Consider the following 22668-nt stretch of genomic DNA (forward strand, 5'->3'; position numbering starts at 1 on the left):
ATTGTTTGCTCGGGTGTAACGACCCAGAAAGGAGCCGTAAAAAGTGACCTTGTCATTTAATTCGCTGTCGTAGTGCACGTTAGTAACCATTGGTTACTGCTCCAAGCCTGGGCTCACACACCTGTTCCGAATTTTGATATCCCATAGGCTTTGTGTTGTGATCATTTCGATCAGTGGTTCGCAACATAGAAAGTGTGATCCAGTTGGCCTAGCAACGATCATATTCTAACGTGCACTACGACAGCGAATAAAGTATGGAGATCTTTCAATTAATGAGCCCGTATAATCGTTCACTAATCTAATTAAGAGATCACACAAAATGGATTATCAACTTAGCCACGAAAATTCGTTTTTGTCCTCTTTAAAGTAAGCTACCCACTTAAAAATTTCAGGAAAAGTACACTTAATTTAAAATTTGAAAATGATATTAAAATTTCGATATATAATACGGTATAGGCCTATATCTTAGTTAATTTTCGATTTTTACAGTCACAAATGAAAACTGTGGTAAACTACATTATACACTAATGCCAAACCTCTTTTGCCCACCTAGGCCTATGTGTGGATTTTTTTTTTTGGTGAGACTAGTAGGTGCGATGAAATTGCGGGTTTCCTAACGCGCAATTTTCCTCCCAGTAACTGAAAATCGGCGTATTCCAGCATGCATCATTACATGTAGGTCTACGTGTAGCTTGATCCGAGGGCAAACAAACTTACATTATTAAAAAAAAAAACATTCCATTTCGTCCATGATAGTCAGTTTTGGACCGCTTCCGTATGGAATATGATTGAAGGTACAAATGTACCTGTATAGATAATCGCGCAAAGTATAATTGAAGACTGAATTTAAGGCGCGGTGCGATTGGTTGCTGACCTGCGCATTACGGTATTATTGGTCTGGTTGACAGGACGTCATACGCAAACTAGTCTTTTTAATTCTGTCTTTTTAATTCGCCAACAAAGCCAAAAAAATCATACACGAGACTTAGGCCCGTCTAGGCCCGACATCTTCCTTTATCACCCACTGCTCTAGTACATTTTTGTATTTGTCGCTTAATTAATGTTATAAAAGAAATTAGAAAGATGATCAATTAAATTCATTTATTCATATCCAAACTATGCCATAGAAAACATCAGAGCACTGCGCAACAGCTACTTAGTGCCTGGACATTCTTATTACATGTGAGTTATTACCGTCGATTTCTGTGACAAAAGCGGTTAAATACGGTATCACATGTTCTTTAAGCACCTGTAAGGCTTTTGATTGTTTTTTAATCGTCTGGGGGAAAAGCAAGCCACAAAATACAACAAAATTCCACATCTCGCATTTTAGACTAAACAATCGCATAGGGCTTGGGGCTTTGGGCCAAAGGAACCTGAGACAAACTTTTTGTTTCAAAATTCCTGAAAACATTTTTCGCAAAATAGGTAAGTATTTAGTACTGAATGATAATTTGCAACCCTGCTTTCATAATAGTCATAATTATTATGAGTTAAATAATGCTGTGGTGAAGAAAGCCAAGATGAGTAATGTCCAAAAAGTCATATTAGACACAAGTGTGGCAGCGCCCCTATCGTCAATGTCACACTCCTCTGCGTAAGCTCCAATGCAAGTTGCATATTGAACTACATGGGCGATATAATTCTGTTCGTGGGTCCCATAAATTAGATGCGCCATAGGTCCATTGGCGAAGATAGCGACGTCCTCTCCACCGTGTGTCTCTCTATTGAGAGGCACGAGTGCGTCTTGTACATAGCCAACACGTTCTGGAAAAATAGCATAGTATAACTGTAATCATCATAATTTAAACAGGCGCATAAAGTTGCGTGACATACTATAAACATGAATAATCACTCTGGTATTTAACATGAAGTACTACCTTTTGAAAGGGACATTCAGAGTTCCGTCACTTTATCGTTTATGAATTGGGCAGACGGCCGAATCCGGATTCGTTTTTTTGTTAAATTCATGTTAAATCAAAAGATCGATGACGTCCACAATTAGTTTTGTTTGGAGGAGAGGGGGTAAAATACTCGATTACGTTTGTTCAAAAACATCTGTGTGATGAATATCTCATTGTTGTAACTATAATTCGTCTTTTCATAATTGAATATGGATATAGTGCAGCAAGCCATGATACACGTACATCGAGTGCACGCCGTATTATCCGTGTATCAATTGCACGCCGTGGCTCGATGTCGTTTCCATGTTTAGAGAATTGAATCACTTCTTGTTGATTCTGCAAACCGTTCTGTCGCAACCATCTCGCTTCCAGATATGTTTTGTTTAGGCCTGTTTGGCACATCGTAGAATTATAATTGCACATTTTCGCGCGCCTCCCAAAAGGTACCGTAAAACGGTGTGAACAGGAGGTACGTAGGGACAACAGTTTGAAAGATTTGTTTAGTTCTGTTATAGCTGCTGCACAATTTTCTATACACCATCGCTGTAACCGATGATTTGCTTATCCAACGTGCTATAAGTTTAGTGAAAATGGTCCTTTGGAACGCTTTTAACATTTGATCCTATTCACGCCCTTGCCCTGTTTTGTCTTTGTTAAGGTTTGTTTCACAGTCATTGGTTTTAAAAACAATAAAACACAAAATAACAACTGAGATATTAGTGACCGTCCACGACAAAACGCTCGTAAAGTCGGCCCCTGGTCAATTTTGTTTTCTTCCGTGTTTAGAAAATATATATCATAAGCTTTACAATGATATATCATTTGACTTCAAACGATATTATAACGGAGTTATAGCTTGTTAAAATTTGCTCCTTCAGTAAAAGGGTACGTTATTTTGGTGCTACATTATTTCTTTTTTCCCACATTGTTTATATTACATATCAAATGGTCATAATTGGCGGTCACTTCAAATCATCCCCAAGTCAACGAGGTTCAGGAATGTTCTCTCATTGTTGATTGTTGGTTAACCCACCACTTGAACAGGATTTAGCCAAAGCAAATAAAGACTAGAGCTCTTTACTAACTCAATACATAAGTATAATTATAAGCTTATTATCCTCTTCAACAATAGGATTAAAGATTGACGTTTGACTGACACTAAAATGAGAAACATGTATGACAAACATTAGGTACATATCGTTATGAATTCGGCAGACAGCCGAATCCGGATTCGGCTTTTGGTAAATTCATTTTACGCATGTATTACATTTGAATTAGAGAACAAGGGATCAATGCTGAACATAATAGAGGGCAGCATATCAATTTTTTAACGGAGATCAGATGATAACAGTATAATAAGTAATCAAAAGAGGGCGGAATACAGGGTTAGCTAACGGTGCATCGCAGTACGGTCAATGACGATAACCGTTAAAAAATCGATATGCTGCCCTCTATAGAGCTCTATAGGTAAAGCATTGATAAATTGAAAAAAAAAAAAAAAATAACGCATGCGTAACATGAATTTACCAAAAGCCGAATCCGGATTCGGCCGTCTGCCGAATTCATAACGAGTGAATACAACCTTTATGCACACTTTGCACTGTAACTTTTGCAGTTTGTGATGGACGGTCACAATTTACCCTACTTTCATTATACGGTATGCCTATTCAATTGATCTGTATGCCTCAAGTCAACGATTTGTATTTATTGATTCAGTAATTTTGTTTATTTATATCGCCTGTGTCAAACTAAATAAAAATCCCTTTAAAAGGATATGGGCGTGCAAAGAAAAAGTGCCCACGGTGTATAGGTTTAGATCCATTGTACTATAGGGGTGTATAGGTATGCACAAATACCTGTGTCCAAAATCTCATGTGCTTTGTATGGTCACCGGCTTAGGTTATATGTCATAATCATGCTGTAATATAACTCATAGTTTTCCTCCCAACTTGTGGAAGTCACACACTAGTCAAACGATATCTCAATTTTTTTATTTTTAGCTTCTATAGTTTATTTTACGGATCTCATCAGGTTTTTAGCAGTACATTTACCTGTATCAGTTTGTGTGAGATTTGGACGGTTGCCAGTATCTCTGTAGCTTTCGGCGACAATGCTTCCTCCACGACCGTTTGCATACGACAGTGTCGTGTAGGGTAGATCGTCGGATCCTTTCGCACCATCTACCAAGCCTAGAATTATAAACAAACAAATGTGACGCAAATGAATCTTTGTGCAACTATTTATCTTTGGAATCTGTACAAGTCTCACGCCACAATAAATTCTATCTAGGTACAGGATTAGTATTTTTTTCATACTCCGCTATGATGAGCACAATGCTATCACAACGTTGATACACAAGGCTCACATAATTATGATAACGTTGACACTTACCATGCTTACGTTGTTTAAAATAAAATGCAATCTCAAGGACGTACATTGGGGACGTTATTTATCCTTTTTTATATTAATGACTTAAATCAGTACCGTTAGGCGAGGCAACGCCAAATTTAAGCCGATTACGTATCAAAAGTACATACGAGAAAAGGTACAGTACAGAGAGGTTCATTATGACTCGGAAAGTTTCCCGAATGAGTGAAATGAATCACAAAACAATGGGTGTGAAGGAAGCACAGGCACTGAAAACATTATTATAATCACCCCATATGCTGGAAATTAGGGAAACGATGGGTATATAAATTACATTTGAATATATTCCCCGGCCCTTGGGGATCCCTGTTAGCTTTACATGGCCCCATCATAGGTCACCGCGTAAAAGAACCACTGTAAAAAGAACCCACAATAATAAAGAATCTTTCCAGTATTTTCTGTCCAAAATGTTCTATGGTAATCTAAAATTACAGTCGACAAAATTCCCTTGCTGCATAAGCAGTTTCCCCGCATAAAACCTAAATCATGTCAATACAGTCCACACATAAAATATCCTGGGGTTTCCACAATTACATCTCGTTGTTTCTACCAATAAAAGGTACATGATGGTGATTATAAAATATTGTACGGCCTTCCTATCCCTGGAGCCCGTTACCCCTATGTATTCCGAGCTTACAATCCCCACCAGTGCCCCACCCCAGGATAGAGTACTTGAAAGTACATGAACAGTGCATCAACTGATCAATGTAATCAAAAGTATCATAGGCTCGATTCAGACTATTCAATACACCATGAGGTGTAAGGTCCGTATGCCCAAAAGAGTTAGACTGGTTCTAAAGTTAGACTTGGTCTAAGTGGAATTTAGTTCCATCAGGAATGGTCCTTAACTCTTATTTAGTAGCTTACACATTTTAAAGATTTAAATGCAAAGTTAAAAAATAATACAAAATAACTTAAGAAAATGTAAAGGAAAATGTTCTTTCTCCTGGTACTAAATTCCACTTAGACCAAGTCTAACTTTAGACCTGATCTAACTCTTTTGTGCATACGGACCTAAGAGTGTATGAATGCCCTATCTGCAATAGCTGCCTTGTATACATTTGACAAATTCTCCGTTCTATATTGTAACATCCGAAGTCGGCTTTGATCAATAAATTCATGTTACACATTCATTATTTTTTGCTTTCTTATTACGCTGTTATCATCTGATCTTTAAAAAAAATTGATGTGATGCCCTCTACAGGTAAAGTATTGATCTCTTGTTCGCTACTTCAAAATACGTAATATGAATTAACCAAAAGCCGAATCCGGATTCAACTGTGTGCGGAATTCATAACGAAATACATTGCTTTGTGCCAATATATGTCGCCCTCTGTCATGTCTGTAATCGGTATAATGCAAAGGATCTATTTATAATTATAATTGTTATATTACAGTTCGTCAGTATGAGCAAACATCAACAAGTATATTACCTAGGATTGGGTTGCCTCTTGATGGATAGCCTGAAAACATCATAGTATGACTATGATCAGCTGTGACTATTATCAATGTATCTTCTTCATTTGTTAATTCCATTGCCTTAGCTACCGCAGCTTCCATAGCTATAGTATCCTGGAGAGCATCTGATGCCCAGCCAGTGTGGTGAGCGTGATCAATACGTCCTCCTGCAACGTTAAGTCGTATACAGACTCCGAGTATTAGACGTATAATATCGTATGTAACATATCTACGTTATTTAATCTATTGCCATTCTATTTCCAGTAATGTTTAAGTTTTAACGAATGTTTGATAACGAAAAATCGATAATATGTTACATATAATATCTAGCAGAAATATATTATCGATTTTAAACATTACTGGAAATAGAATGGCAATAGATTAAATAACGTAGATATGTTACATACAATAGTTTACGTATAATAAAAAGTCTGCATACTGCTTTACAGTTTATTCAGTTATATTTTTCATTTAAAGTGAGTCGGAGCATGAGCATGCACTCAAATATTGAGACCAATAAAGATGACACTCAAGAGAAAAGGTGTGGGTTCAATAAAAGAGATCCCTTCTCTGCCCAATGTCCATGATTTTTCTCGGTAGGGAGAACAAATTATGATGTACATTCAATATCTAGAATGTAATGCAAATTATGTCGACTTGATGGCGCAATGCCTTTTATAGGGATTTTTTTATATAAGACATAGTGGCGTATCAGCCATTTTTGACAAAATGAGATAAGATCAGTTTCATAATCTATGTATAAAGCTCTACATTCTGACAAACTTTCAAGACATGCATGTCATTAATTAATTAAGTATTATCACTAATTAGGTTTGGCGTATCTCACTCAATGGAATTATTGTGTACAACATTCCCCTTGTTTTGGACGACATAGTGGCGTATCAGTGACATACGCCACTATGTCGTAAATATATGACATATACCACAATTTTGGTATATCGCGGCTGTGTTGCCAATATGGATATGAATTCAAATATTATTCGAAATACTGGCGTATTATGTAATGACTAATTACAATTAATTGGTGAATGACAGCAATGTATTTTATACATTAAATGTCACCTAAATATTCATATTTTCATACCCATTCAAGAAAAGGGGACATTTTAATGTATGACAAACGGTTAAAAGTTGCACAAACTTCAGATGCAATTATCTCAAAATGGCCATTTTCGTGATACGCCATGTCTTGCGAGCGACGAAGCAATCAATAGGTTCAAAGCAAAGAGAAAGGTCTGGCACTTTATTTTTCACAATGGTCATTTGTCTTGTCAATAGCTGATCAAAGATGACCTCTCTGTGTATGCTGGGATTAAATACGGTCAGAACGCAGTATCCGGTTTTTAATGTCAAAGATACACCTTTCAATAGAAAAAAAAGCATTTCACCGTTGTGTGTAATTTTAAATTGACATTCTTGAGCAATAATATCAATATGTCAAATAGTGCATATCAATAACAATTATCCCTTCTAATTCACCTCTTCGGTAACTCCCATAAGCCTTTGCGGCATGACGTCAAATGACGAGTTCTCATGTGTACTCGCAAAGGCTTATGGATTTACCGAAAAGGTGAATTGTTAATTAACTGCAGTTACCTTCTACCATCAGAAAGAAGCCGTCCTCGTCTTTTTGCAGAATCTTAATAGCTTTACCTGTCATCTCAGCAATGGAAGGTTCGCCAACAGTATCATCTTTACGGTAGTTTTCATATTGCATGAAACTTGTTTCAAATAAACCTTTAAAGCGGACAATAAAATGGCTATTTTAGTAGGTTAACTTGACTATTATGAAATATTATGCTATACCGTTATAAAGACACCCCATAATATCACAAGCAAATTACATTCTTACCCTATTTTAATATATCACATCGATTGCTATTAATATAATACAATATTAATCTTAAAGGCTTTCCTTGAACAAACTGGGATGGATTTGAAAAGGCGTCGTCTTTTCGACACTGACTGCGTATAATATGAAGACCTGGGCACAAGAAGACCGTATTAAAGTCCACTTGGCCCCTGAAAATATATACGTATAGTTTCAGGATTTGAACCTGGGACCTTCGGTTCAAATCCTGGATAGTCAGTGAAATTTTTTCACTGGCTGTCATTTATGTATATATATGTTGACTTGTATGTGTTAAAAACCTTTCTCATATTTAATTTACCACATAGATTAAACTTTATTTCTCCGCCTTACGCTTATCTAACTATTCCTACAAATGTAAATTGTTTTAGCGGAGGTAGAAAATTGCATACTCAAATATTGCATACTCAAAGACTCAAATAATTATTATGAAATAAAATCCTAACAATTCAATAGAGTGGCTCAGTATAAAAACAGCGTATGGCATATTTTATGAAAATTTAGATTTTCAGGTGAAAGTGCCCTACTCACCTCTTTTTATCAGCCAAAGAAGTTACTAAGTTGTAGTAAACAGTCCCCCTTTACTGCTAAAAGTAAAAGAAAACACCCTTTCTTCCCCATGAATGCAAGATTGCAAAAGTCCCTTTTTCTCAAAATCGCAAATGTGGCATATTGATAGTTCTAATGTTGTTTTTTGTTTGGTCCGTTAGCATCAAGGCGTAGGAAATCACAACCTCTCAGTAATAACATATACGTTGGTTCTTATATGAAGCGTTGTGTACAGATACAGATACAGATATCTTACCCATTAAATAATCTGTATCTTCTGGATCTACTGCATTGAATTCTTCCAGATTCCATACATACTTGGCCCTTTCTGTGTCCTTTCCTTCCATCCATTCATTGATGATATTCCGACCATTAGTTCTCTGACCTGTCTCCTCGGGATATTCCGGGTCTGCCGTATTGTTATCCATGAACTCTTGACGACCCCCGCCCATGATTACCTGGAATAGGGAAGTCCATAGATGTTAGGAATATACCCCGGGAATATACATCATCTGCTCGTGTTGACGATGGCCAGAATACACGGTTGTTTGATGTGGTCATTGATTCATTTTTCTGACAAAACATTATTATAATGTTCAATTCTAGACCTGAATAATATCAACAGCTATACATATTATATTTTGTAGCAATTTGTAACATAGATTTTCGTTTCTATATCAAACTATTCATCTGTTCTGCTTTTTTTGTGGTACATGTCATTTTTATTCCATAAATTGTACATTTGTGTGCAAATTGAGGGCACTATTTACATATATTTTAAATTATAATTAGCCTAAAATATAATTTATATCTTACATTTCATGATAAATTTTTTTTTTTGAAAATTCCCTTATCATTTGTTAGTCTGTTTGCTGATGTTCTAATAACAATGTGTAAACAAGAGTTTAGGTAAATAGCGCCATCATTGTTCAACTTTTCTTAAAAATAACATGCAATTAAACAACCGTGAATATGTCTACTATTCATAGACATGTTACACACAATTATCCGCCATCATGGGTTTCATCTCTTACCTTTATTTCTTTATTATCTCCTTCCAATAGTTGAGCAGCTATATCGATACATCCATCAGGTTGTTCAGCTACAGGAATATCCTCGTTGCTTTCCCATTCTCTATTTGGGGAATGGGCATAGAGGCACGCCGGCGTAGCATGTGTCACTCGTGCCGTGGAAATAAAACCAACGGATTTACCTTTATGAAAAAAAAGAAGACATTTTCAAATAAGAACAAAAAATATTGTATTCTTTAAATCAAGGGGAAACTCGGGGCCTAAATATCAACACTGGAATATGGAAGTTACGTACCTGTGACTAACGTAGTAAAATAAGTAAATAAAATAAATGTAGATATTTATGTATGTAGACTACCCCTAACAGCTTCACATTACACCTGGGTGGGGTGAGGCAAGCGAGGCAAAGCGCCTTGCCCAAGGGCGCAACACGGTGGTGGGATGGGGAATCGATGCCACGCACGTCGAGCAAGCTCTCAGATTATGAGTCCAAGGCTGTAACCACTGAGCCACCGTGCCCTCATGGTACGACTTTAGGGGTCTAGAGATGCAGGATTTTATTATGGATTCATTCAGTGTTGAATCTTCAAAATTTGGCATTTCTTTCCAAAAACAAGGAGTCATTCGATCTGGACTGACATAAATTAGGGGTCACTGCTGATAGATTGTGAATTAATTCAAATTACTATATCAACCTCCGGGCCAGCCAATTCAGCTAAATCGAATTGCCTTTAAAACGAAACTTTGGACTATACAATATAATTTTACATCTATCACCGAAATGGTTTGGTTTCAATACCTGCACGCTGTGATTGAGTCATTACGGAGTCCACAGCGGCATTGGCGGCTGAGGAACAGCTGCCATATTGGACTTGATCGTCAACACCGATAACCCCAAATTTGGTTTTCACTCCACAGAAAAATGCTGTTGCTGTGCCAGCTGAATCAGGCGTTTGTCTATCCGTTGTGTATGTCTGTATACCAAGAGAGGAAGCAACAGTACTTTTATTTAATACTTTAAGTAGGACTTGGCGGGTTTTGTTAAACTAGTTTAAATTATCAATCATTTTCAATTCTATTTTAGATGTAACATCTTTATCATGTATATAGACATCTTGATGGAAGGTAGCGATTATACGAGGGTCATTATTTAATAATGTTTAAATGTTTCAATAATCTCAATACGTTATGCCGTTGTCACACACCGTTAAATCGGCCCCGATACAAGAAACGTATGGTATTTTAGTAAATTCGTTATTGTTCGTCAATGTTCGTTTTATGTTCTTGTCCTGTTATCATCCGCCAAGTTAGCATGGTTAGGTGATATTCGTTAAGCCCGTCGGTCGGTTTGGTTTGTGCATGCACAAAACTTGAATCGGAGTGTGCCGAATACACATGATTAGTAGTTGTCAGATGGGTGTTCGTATTGTCCTGTGTTGTTCATTATTCATTCGTTTATGCGAACATGAGACGGATGCGCGGCATGCGCCGGTCATTTGCCGGACGTTGAACGAATACTTATCGGACACATATAGGACGCCTGCAGGATTATAACCGGCCACAACGGAAGGAAAATCGTAACGGCCAGAACTGATTAATACAGAATACAAGCAGGATTGTTTTGTTCATTTTTTGTTTGTGTGTTGTTCTTTTATTTACCTTGGACAAGCCAACACTGGAGAATGTTTCCCAACTAAGAATCGTTTCCTCCCCAGTATTACCAGCCTGTTGACCTTTCAGAATCCTTGCTGCCGTCAGCGTCGTCACCGTCATACCATCACCAAGGAAAAATACCACATTTTTGGCCACATTCTGGTTGAGATTCTGCAAATTTAAGGCTTTCTGTAAGTTGTTGTAAGCAAGATCGTTCCAGTAATCTCTACCTATGAAACATAATTTATTATATAATCGCAAGTTACTCATTCCTTTAAATGGCACAAGGATTGAAAGAATTATATCTTGACAAAGATTGGATCACTTAAGTAAGACCAGATGAATTTGTTGAGACCCTTGTGGACCGGATTTGATATTCCCGTCAGTTGCGTAGAGTCATGGGGGAAGAGGTAGGTGTAAGTTTTGACATTTTCATTGAAAACTGTCCAGAAAAAATTACCAGTTAATTCTACAAACAATTTTACCCTAGAAAAGACACCTTAGAAATTAAACATAGCTATTTTCAAAAAAATAAATAAATAGTCATGCTTGTACATGGGGGGTACTGTGCAATAATTATGAGCCCGGGGGTAAATCAAATCGGCATCACAGGAACAATACTTTGATATCCATGATTTATCCTTGCAAATTAGCATCGAACCTCCCGCCAATGTTCCTTTTGCCAGTGTTAGCCACGAAACAAGGTCTCAACTGTAGCCACTCCCTCAATGGTCGCCATTTCCACCCATAGTGGGTAGGAGAACATGAAAACTAATATGAGATACTGTATTAGGATCACATATTAAGTATCATGTGAGAGTATACTCTTGTACTCCAGAAGACAGGATCACATATTAAAGAAAAAGCGCCCTCTGTTGTTATTAATCGTATTTAATGCGTATTTACAACGTTGTGAATAAAAATTTGACACCATAGAATATAAAAACTAGTAATTTGATAAGTTAAAATAAGATTTTAACGGAATAAATCTAAATAATATGATTATGCAGTTTATTCCGTTAAATATTTACCCATAATTTCCCTCATTCTTCAGGCCCTGCCCTCTATCGGGTGCTAATTTAAAGTTTAAGCTTGATTGCTATTGTTTCTTTGTAAGCCTGCGGCGCAACCTTGAACAATATTGTCCTTGAGATAATCGTGTAATAAGTGCTAAGAATATATTATAAAAGTTAGGATTAGAGTCAGGGTCATGGGTAGAGTCAAGGATATCTTTATGGTTAGGGTTAGAGTTAGCGTGCTTACGAACCTTTTCACCTAGCGAACCTTGGGACTACATTGTAGAGTTAAATTGATTTGTTTTATTTGTTCCATAGGTCGAAGGACAATTTTGTGGTAACACGGTATCTGGAACAAATAACAGTAAAATGCAGATAAAATATCATATACTTACTCTGAGCATCTGTGGATAATAATGCCCATCCTGCCACGAACAGAAACGACAGAATCACTCTCATGTTTGAAATGGTAATTTGCAATCAAGTGTAATAATAATTAAAAATATTATTCGAAAATCAAAATGTAACTGATCGGTCGGGTGTATTGTCCCGTAGCGTTCATCTAAAGTATTAATAACAATTAATTAATACACAGAGGTCAATGATCAATATTATGCCTAGATTGATGGACTGATCGTAGTACAGATTAGATATAATTAGGTATAATTTACCAAACTGTTATTAACCAAACGGAATGGTAAGGTAAACAATTTTCGACGAAATTGTATACCTTATCAAAAACATAATTTTGATTGGTTTGTTAACTTTGTTTGATATTGAAGAAAATACTAAGATTATTTTACGTTTTAGTAAGTTTATTAGTTGTAATTTATCAAATACCAACAACTTTCTTTAAAGCTGATGGCTAATTTGTCTAAAATTATCAAAACAATGGGCAATTATTTGGTCATTGTTTCCTTTTGTCGTAGTTTTTCAGAGATTGTCCTATACTTTCTATGTACAAAATTAAGGAAGCAAGTATTCAACATTATTAGATTTTACAACTTTTTAGAGACATAACTAAGCTGCACTTTTATTTATGGGGAAGATACTTGTATCTAGGTGTAATATAAGCAATAAAATGCATTTTGAAAAAATGGTCATTGCTTCCTTTTGTCTTGGTAAGGCAGTCTATACCTCAGCTGGTATAGCAACAAGTAGGCCAGAGCATGGCTCGGTTATTAGTATTCTTGTCCCGGATTCGATACCGTGCAATGGATAGACAATTTTCTTGAGTATCGACTTGAGGGATTCTGTATTTAATGGCAACACTCTGTAGGTTAAATTCAGACTTCTGCTCTCCCCATGGTGCCTTTAGTGTTGTATACCTTCACCTTAGTTATGGAAAGGTATACAAAGTTTTGTCGTATGATATTCGCCGAAATTGTATACCTTCACTCAAGGTATACAATTTGCGACGAAATGGTGTCAAATGGGGTTACCTGAATGGCTGACTCCATTTGAAATCTACGCCCCATCTGTGGAAGATTAAGGTCATGTCTTCCATATGAGAAAACAAATAGTGGGCAAATACCTGCATACCATTAACAAGGAGACCCCTCTGTTTGCCCTCCACATACAAATTCCTTCCCTCGAAAAAAGACTAAATTCACCTTTTAATTCATCTTGCTCCCAAGAGACATTCACTTGTTTACAGTACGGACCTATGTTTTACCTGACTATCAAAGGTAGCACCAAATGCAGAACGATTTGGAGGTGGGGTGCCTCACTACACATCGTACTAATAATATCTTGTCAGGTAGCCTCAATTTCCTGGTCTATTTGATAGCACATAGGTCCTCTGTAACAGGATACTTGACAGACAGTAGTACAGAGAACAAATTTCGTGAAAAACAAGCTCACCACACATCGTACTAATTATTAGTATCTCTTAGAAATGGAAATCACAATGTGCTTTTCCAGTTAAAATCCTTACACCCCCTATAGAGGACATGTCCTTAATCTCAAATGGAGTTATCCTTAATGGAGTGATTATGGTCATATGACTTCCATAGGGGGTGTATGGAGTTCAACTGGAATATACCAATTTGTCACTAGACAGCTTTTTTACCAACCTAACGAAACAGGAACAGAAACCTTCACAATGTGAATGCATTGCCGAGGTGATAACCTATACATAATTTAATCACTGTGAATTTCCTGTGCTTCCGTTTGTTTGTTGGATATGCCTCCATCAGGTACATATTATTATACTGGTTGCGTCATTTGAATTTGAACACTTTCTTTCTGCTGTGCATTGATCAATTTCTTGGTTAAATTTCTAACACCGCATATCTACTGGTCGTTTCATTATTTGATAAGAGCTATCTAGAGAGATTAGTTACGATTTACTACTGCAGCTTTTAAAGCATCAAGTGTTCATGAAGTTTTGACCTACTATTTTTCCTCTGACTTTGTATTTGCTGCCAGTAAGACTTCATCATGAAGTCCTCTCTGATCCATATGCTTCTGGTTCTTGCTGTCACTGTGGCAACATCATCCATTAACTTCATCTACCCAAAGGGCTTGCCGTGTAAGGTATACAACAGCACTGAGTTAGACTGTAGAAATAGGAAACTTACAAGTATTCCACCGCTAGAAGATCGCAATGTTGAGAGTTTAGATTTGAGCTATAATCAACTTGAAACTGTCAATGGGGAGAGTTTCATCTTTCTCACCTCACTTCAGAGGTTAGACTTAAGTTATAATCAACTTGAAAATGTCTCTGGGAAGAGTTTCATCCATCTCGCTTCACTTCAGAGTTTAGATTTGAGCCACAACAATATATCCAAGATCAGTAATGATACATTTACTGGATTGAATAAACTGGACACTCTAGATCTAAGCAATCAGAACCATTTTAATTTGCTTGGAAGTCCATTTCGCTCAACGTTATCATTGAAGAAGTTATATATTGCTTTCAGTGGTTTGTCCAGTCTACTATCATCAGTATTTAGTGGATTACGTGAGTTGCAAGAACTCACCTTGTCCAATAATAAAATACCGTCATTGCCTGCTTCTATTTTCCACGGTTTGACTAATCTGACTCACTTGTATCTATCTGAGAATGCCATATCAAGATTACCAGAGACATTATTTGTAGATCTCTTCAGTCTGGATTATTTAGATCTATCCGATAATGACATATCAAGTTTACCAGAGACATTGTTTGTGAATCTTACTCATCTGAACTATATAGATTTGTCTCGCAACAGATTGACCTATACTCCATGTAAAGCAATAGAAGGTCTCCAAACTGTATCAATACTAAATATGGGTCTCAATGAATTTGACTATATAACTTGTTCTATTCGGAATATGACTAGTCTCAAAGAATATACAGCATCATTTGATATGTATAATAGTCCAGATGATTATACTGGATATTGGAACGAAACCAAATGGTCAGAACTAATCACAAAATTACCTGCTTCACTATCTACTCTAAGGCTAGATGTTGGTGGTGATACTGAGTTTCAAACAGTGAAGGCTGAGTCAACGAAATCATATGTGTCTTCCTTGATGATTCTAAGTGCCTTATCTCGTGGTTATCCTCAAATCATAATCAAAGATGATGCATTTAGTATGTTTCCACACCTACACATTTTGAGCATAAAAAGCTTACTTAATAGCCCTACTATACTGTTCAAGTATGCCTTTCGTGGCTTATCACACCTCAAGTTATTGGACCTTAGTATCAATGGTCTAACTAAATTCCCATATGAAGCCCTTGAAGTACTTGCAGACTCCCTAGAACAGTTAGATTTGAGCAATAATAACATAAACATCATTGGCTTTAAAAGCCACAATGCAGATTTTAGATTGAAATCCCTGGATGTCTCAGGTAATCCAATTTTTGAAATACACCTTGGATCATTTGGCAATCTGACTCATCTGTATTTGAATGATAGAAAATCACTTGGCGTAGTTTTGTGGATTTTGTTTCACACTACTACCACCATTGCGGACTTCAGATCCATCAGTATTTCAGCTGAAACAATCACTGAAATAAAGACAGATGGTATTCCATTGTGTAGTTCATATCCTGCGCTTGAGAACATTACCTTCGGTAAACTTCGATTCAATGTTGATTATGCATTTATGTGGGGTAGCTGCTCACATCTCAAGTCACTTGTCCTATTTGATTCGGATGGAATGATATTTGATTTTGAGGTAGCAGTTGCCAAATTTCCTCAGCTAGACAAGCTCACATTAACAAACTGCTTTTTGTCATCAATTGACCAATTTCTTCTTGGGAGTCATAGTCTACAACATATAAATATGAGTAACAATAATATTGAAGATATTAATGGAAATGACTTTTCTTCACTGGTAAACCTCAAATCCATGGATCTCAGTCATAATGCAATAGAAAGCTTAACAGAGAATCAATTTCATCACATAAAAAATCTCACTTACCTTAATTTGGCTGGAAACAAACTTGCCAATTTGAATTCTTTGAAAGGGCTCTATGGCCTACAAACACTCATTGTATCTGGTAATGCAATAACTACACTACCTGCCTTTCTGATGAAAAACCCATACAACTTGCTGCATGTTGAATTTGGAGACATACCATTTTCTTGCAATTGTGATATACAGCCTCTGCAACATTGGATAATGACAGATACAAAAACATACATAGATCCACAGCCTCCATACCTGTGTAAGTCTCCAGTAATCAGGGAGAATCTTGGTATCACTGAAATTAGTTTAGACTGCAGTCTGCATCTTGAATTCTACATTGCCCCAAGCGTGGCAGGTTTACTTCTTATTTGCATAATGGTTTGTGTAATTTATAGATATCGATGGCATCTACATTACAAATGTTGGACTTGGTGTTGTCAGAGAAGATATCAGCGATATATAGATAATGATGATGATGCTGATATCAATAGCGATGATGATGAGGATGTTGATGCCCCTTATGAAGCACCAATCATGCGACGTCGATATCATGCTTATGTAGCCTACCACAAAGACAATGAAGCATGGATAAATGATCAACTCATTCCAAACATTGAAGATGGACCAGAACGCTTCCGACTTTGTCTTAAAGACAGAGGTGATATTCCAGCAGGACATTATATTCTCAATGCCATATGTCACGGCATTCAGCAAAGTCGCAAAACTATCGCAGTTTTATCAGAGAATTTCATGGATGACGGATGGTGTCATTATCAACTACATTTTGCAAGAATGCGAATGGTAACAGACAAAGCTGATGTACTTATTCTTGTACAGATTGGGGAAATTCCTGATCGTAAAAAGACGTTATTGCTTCGTCAGTTGTTATGTTACAAGGAAGTGTTGAAGTGGCCTGAAGATCTGGTTGGGCAAGAGTTGTTCTGGAATCAGTTGAAGATGAAACTACGTAAACCTGTACGAGTTGATCATAGATTTGATGAGGATCGATAAGGCAAAAACAGTTTGTCTCTGGTCATATGGGAGGTCAGAAATGCAATGCAATAGAGTACTGAAGTGTGGCGTCATAAAATTTTCTTTTTTGCATTTCAGCATTTTCATGACCATATTTCAGTAGAACATGATGAAAAACAAAAACAAAAAAAATTTGGTGGGAATCGGATCATGAGGGCCGCGATATGGCCCCCATGAATACCTAATTAGCCTCATTGAAATCAGTGTAAATTGGCCTGGTTCATAACTGTTTAGAACCAGGTCAATTTACACTGATTTCAATGGGGCTAATTAGGTATTCATGCGGCCATATCACGGACCCTCATGAGCCGATTCCCACCAACTTTGGACTGTGGATGTTTTTCATCATGCTCCACCGATACATGGTATTCAAAACGCTGAAATGCAAAAAAAAATGTTTTCTGTGACGTCATCACTTCGGTACTCTATAGGAAGATCATGAAAAAAACATCTTAAGAAACACAAGGAAGAAACAACACGATTCTATTAACCCAAAGACAAACTTTTAATTCGGCCTAAAGAACATTTTGTTATATCTAATATTTATTTAAAGGTCCATTCAACAATCAATTTGCTGAACCAGAACACCGCTTCCGATATCGTCTTTCGTTGTCTTAAACAGTCCGGTCCGACTACCAAATCAGGAAATACTGGCGAGTCAGGCAACATCCCACAATGCAATGCTCTATTCCAAATATTTCTTGGTTTGGAGTAAAGAAGTAGGTAAAATATATAAAATTATCAATGGATGTACAATCAGTAGTATTTTTTCATTAATTTTAGTTGAAATAAAGGTAATTTGCATATTTAAATCAAATTAAAAAAAACCGTTACAAATTGTTTTGTTATTTAAATTATTTTCCTCCCGGTGGAATTTTTTCTCATGTGTGTCAAAGTAAAATTTTAACCAATCTTTTATAAAATCACCATGAACAATTTAGTCATTAGTCTGTCAAATTCGGAAGGGTTACCAAAGCCTGTGTTGCCTTCGCAGGCAACATGCTGCCTGACTCGGCAGTATTTCCTGATCAGGCAGTCGGACCGGACTGTTGAAAGTGGCGATATGTATATTGATGTAACATATCCTGCAGTGAATGTAGTGTTCTTCGTAGCAGATTGTTGTGAAGTCCTAAGCAAGCTTGTATTTGTTTTTTGTATTGTCAATGAAATCAATTTGTATATATACCTGCGCTGATGATCTGGCAGAAAGCAGAGATCAAAATAGCTACAACTTTGAAAGTAAAATTAACTATGAACTTCATATTTGTGGAGAATACATGTCACATGTATATTCAATATTCGTTAACAAATTTGATTTTGATTTTGTTCAATTTTGACCCAAAAGGGTGAATTTTACATTGTAAAGCATGGATAAAAATTAAAATTTAAGATACGTGAAATAAACAGTGTACCAATACATTGATATGAATATGTACATCAAAAAAGTGAATCATGGCAACTTCCTAAAAACAAAGGTTTTTGACCACAGCATAATTTTTTTCAAAAACCTAATTATTTACTTGCTATACACAAGTTTTTATTGTAACTAATATTATTTATATGAACTCAACATGGGGGTGATCGTATGGACCATCCCCCTTGGTCAAAATATTGGGGGGATTTATCCATTCCTGGGATTGCTTTATATTTGGGCCTTAAATATTACCGTTTAGGGCGTTCTTATTGGTTGAAGGTGTACGGGGCTGTGCCACGATTTTGGGGTACCTTTTCAGCGATTTTGTTATATCGATAGGTGGGTTTTCAGTTATGACCAATGCGCGCAGTTGGGTACATTTTCAACAAAAGAGATGTAAAAAGCACACAATTTGGGCACGTTTGGGTGCTTTTTGTTTTAAAAAATTGATATACCGATGGGTGGCAAAACAGCAAAGTAGGTCAGAAAGTCGAAAGCCTACGCGGCACATTCACGTACAATTTTTTTCGAACGATGACCACCCCCACCACCCTTCACCCGTATCATATAAGCCTAAGTTATAATATTTTACTCAAGTTCATAATCATTATGTTCCTCAATTTTATACCATTGTTAATGGTACGCTTCTTATCCCGTGAACGGAAATATTTGTTGGAGATATCCTAACGGAAATGTTTGGACTAGAAAACAAGCTCAATGACCTTCCCACAGCTTTCAGAATAGAGGGTACTCTGTTTTTTCATAAAAGGCCTTTTTTCACATGAACACTTGACACATCCTAAACACAATTATTATTATGATCACATAGTTACAGCTATTATTACTACAACAGAATTATTTAAAGGAAGTCTCCGGCAATCACAACATTGACTTATATGTAAGGAAAATAATTATCAAGCATGAATCACATGGTTTTATTTAAAACAAACTCATATTGATTATAAAAACGAATAAAAACAGTCGGCTAGCCGCTCTCAGCACGCGATATTCATAATTCCCGCACCGAAATTGTCTAAGTGCAATGACGTAATGGTTATTTGTGCTCAATTGTCGTCAGCCTTCATTGCATTACTGGGACGTCATTGCACTCTACAATTTCGGCGCCCGGGAATTTTGAATATCGTGTGTTGAGAGACGGATGTTTTTTTTTTCTTTCGTTTTTATGAAGATAGGCCTACTGAAGGCTTGCTGGGTGTATACCCATATTACCATGCATATTTTAAATGGATTCGTTCTAAATTGATGAGTGCGAGATAAGTCATGTTCGACGTTCACAGTTATGTGAGCCCTTTCAGCAATTCCTTACGCGGAGATAGGTCCACCATTTGCTAATTGATCAATCTTAGTAGGTAAGTGTTAACTTGAATATGTTACATTTTAAAATACAGAGTTGCCTGAGTGTGGTCTTCATAACAGTAGATAGATACAGTGAAAAATAATTCAAAACAATCCATTTATGTGCTAATAATATGAAGACCACACTAAAGGCAACTCTGTATTTTAAAATGTAACATATTTAAGTGCTAGTATATGTATATTGGCCGTTATGAACTTCGACCGGAATTCGTGCACAGGCGTAACCAATTTTTGATAACAATATTTACACACTGCCTGCTGGAATAATTCAATATTATAATATGTTATATATGACATCACAGGCTTTAGCGACGTGGAGAATGTTTGTACTTATTTTGGTATCACTGGATACATCAAGAGACCCATAGCTATTTACATTAGTTGGCCTATTATGACGTTTGCTATATTTCAAGCGGGTGGGGACATGGGGACCGTGTTTCCCCCGTCGCGACCCTTAAAAATACTTATACAAGAAATACTAAAGCAATAATTGCCCTATGCATCTTCCTTTTCAGCCTGAAAACACCCATGTTTTGGGCCAAAATAGATTAAATTGCAAAATACCAAAATTCACCTTCATTTTGGGATAAAATATTGTTTCGCGTGCAAATTCCAAGTAAAACCTGCATAAAATATGCTTGTTCCTCTCCTAAATTTTAATACTTACGCCAGAAGTTTGCTTTAATTTGAATTAAATTAATTCAATTTCAAAAAATTAAAGTCATAATGTACGATTTAATTCCATCCAATTTTAATTTAGTTATTTTTTGTGAAATAATAATTAGTAATAACTGTCAGGAAAGGTTTCTGTGTATTTTATGCCTAATACCAGGGTGAAATGAAAGAAATTCCTCTGACTATTTTGGCCGTTGAACTATTTTTGCCGTTGGAGTTCTATGCCAAAATTGCTCTGTTGACTTGACAAACACAACTAATTTGGCTGATTCCATTTATATGTGTAAGTTGGGACATGTGTAAAGATTACAACTATGTCTAAAAATCAGGTTTCAAAACAATCGACCAATTTCATATCATAATATTGTACATTATGGCTTTAAAAGAAAATATGTGGCTCATTATGTTGCATTTCAAAGCTTCGATTCCTGGTTCGATACCTGCCTCACATAAAACGGTTCGACTTTACTCATGATTCATAATGATTATTAAATGGTCATATAAATACAATCACTTCAATATTGCATTATTTATTTGAACAAATTGAATGTTAAGTAAATCCAGAACAAAACCCCAAATTGAGCAAATTTCCAGTCTTAAGACAAATTGGTGGCTTCGCGTACAAGTTAAGCCACCTAAAAAAAAGTGATTTTTCTCTAAAACAGAGAAGACTAGAAAGGTAATTCAAAAATACAGTAAACCTAGTCTTTGGATGCAAGCAGCTTTGTGAATTCACTATAATTAGTATATGACTATATTATTTTCCATTAGATTGGAATACACGGCAAATTTGGAAAATGGGTCAAGCGATTACGTCATCAACGGAATGTCATATTGACACCCTCCCGGATGACGTGCTCATTATCATATTCTCATTCCTTACTCTATATGAACGTCTTATGGTCATGAGGTAGGTGTTTATTTGCAATAAACTTAAAATTGAATTGAATTATACAGGGTGAGTAAACAAAGTGCAACAGTGCAAAGAATTAATGAACTTGAAGAAGAATTCAAAAACAAATCAAACTTGAACCAAGTTAAACATGTTAAACATGTTATAGTCAGTTTCTGATCTAATGTCTTTATTGCGCATTGTGTGCTCTCATTAAAAAAATGAGTATCGCAGTAAAACGGCTATCTATAGAACATTCGAACAGATAACAAGCTTAACTTGGTTCTGAAATAAATATGGCTTCAATGCTTTATATATGGCACCTTTTTAACTCGCCCTGTTATATTTTGTAGGGTGTGGGGTTTCTTGAGGTGCATAGGAGCCCGGTGGGTTCAGTTTGTATGTAAAGGTAGGACGTATGACCGTTCCAGGATTTGAAAATGACCCCTATTTCACGGGGAATCGAGGACATTTGCAGCAATTTTACCCCCTATTTTGCGCGAAATCAAGGAAAATTTTCCCCCATATACCTCCCCTATTTCTATCATTTTGAGGACGCATTTTCATTCCACCCCAGTATCACGAGGAATCAAGGACATTTTTCCGAAATAAATACCCCTAATTTTACCATTTCAAGGACGCTTTTGAATTTCCCCCTATTTCACGGGGAAATGAGGACAATAATGAAAACTATAGCGGTAAAACGCGGACGAAAGTGCTCGAAATACACCCTATTTTTCATTTCAAGAACAATTTGGCTCCAAAACACCCCTAATTTGGACAATCGCGAACAATTTTGTCCTCGAAAATTCTGCGGACATTTCTTGAAAAGTACCTCTAATTGGAACCATCATGCGTACACATTGTCAGTGAAGACTGAACCCACCGGGCATAGGAGTGGGAGTGCGTGGGGTAAATGGACAACATAAGCCCAAATTATAT

At 36.5% G+C, this 22668-nt stretch overlaps 2 protein-coding genes across 2 annotated transcripts; one reads left to right on the forward strand and one right to left on the reverse strand.

The window, feature by feature from the left end:
* Window positions 1–8417: 8417 nt before the first annotated feature.
* Window positions 8418–12388, reverse strand: LOC140167494 (alkaline phosphatase, tissue-nonspecific isozyme-like). Its single transcript, XM_072190800.1, has 5 exons — window positions 12325–12388; window positions 10920–11143; window positions 10060–10234; window positions 9264–9442; window positions 8418–8687 (listed from the first exon to the last, which is right to left on the reverse strand). The coding sequence occupies exons 1-5, from the start codon at window positions 12386–12388 to the stop codon at window positions 8418–8420; spliced, it is 912 nt and encodes a 303-aa protein (XP_072046901.1).
* Window positions 12389–14316: 1928 nt separating this feature from the next.
* On the forward strand, window positions 14317–17475 carry LOC140167231 (uncharacterized). The gene has a single exon (XM_072190576.1). The coding sequence runs from the start codon at window positions 14372–14374 to the stop codon at window positions 17345–17347; it is 2976 nt and encodes a 991-aa protein (XP_072046677.1). The 5' UTR covers window positions 14317–14371; the 3' UTR covers window positions 17348–17475.
* Window positions 17476–22668: the final 5193 nt, after the last annotated feature.

Source organism: Amphiura filiformis, chromosome 13, assembly GCF_039555335.1.
Source record: "Amphiura filiformis chromosome 13, Afil_fr2py, whole genome shotgun sequence".
Classification (NCBI taxonomy): domain Eukaryota; kingdom Metazoa; phylum Echinodermata; class Ophiuroidea; order Amphilepidida; family Amphiuridae; genus Amphiura; species Amphiura filiformis.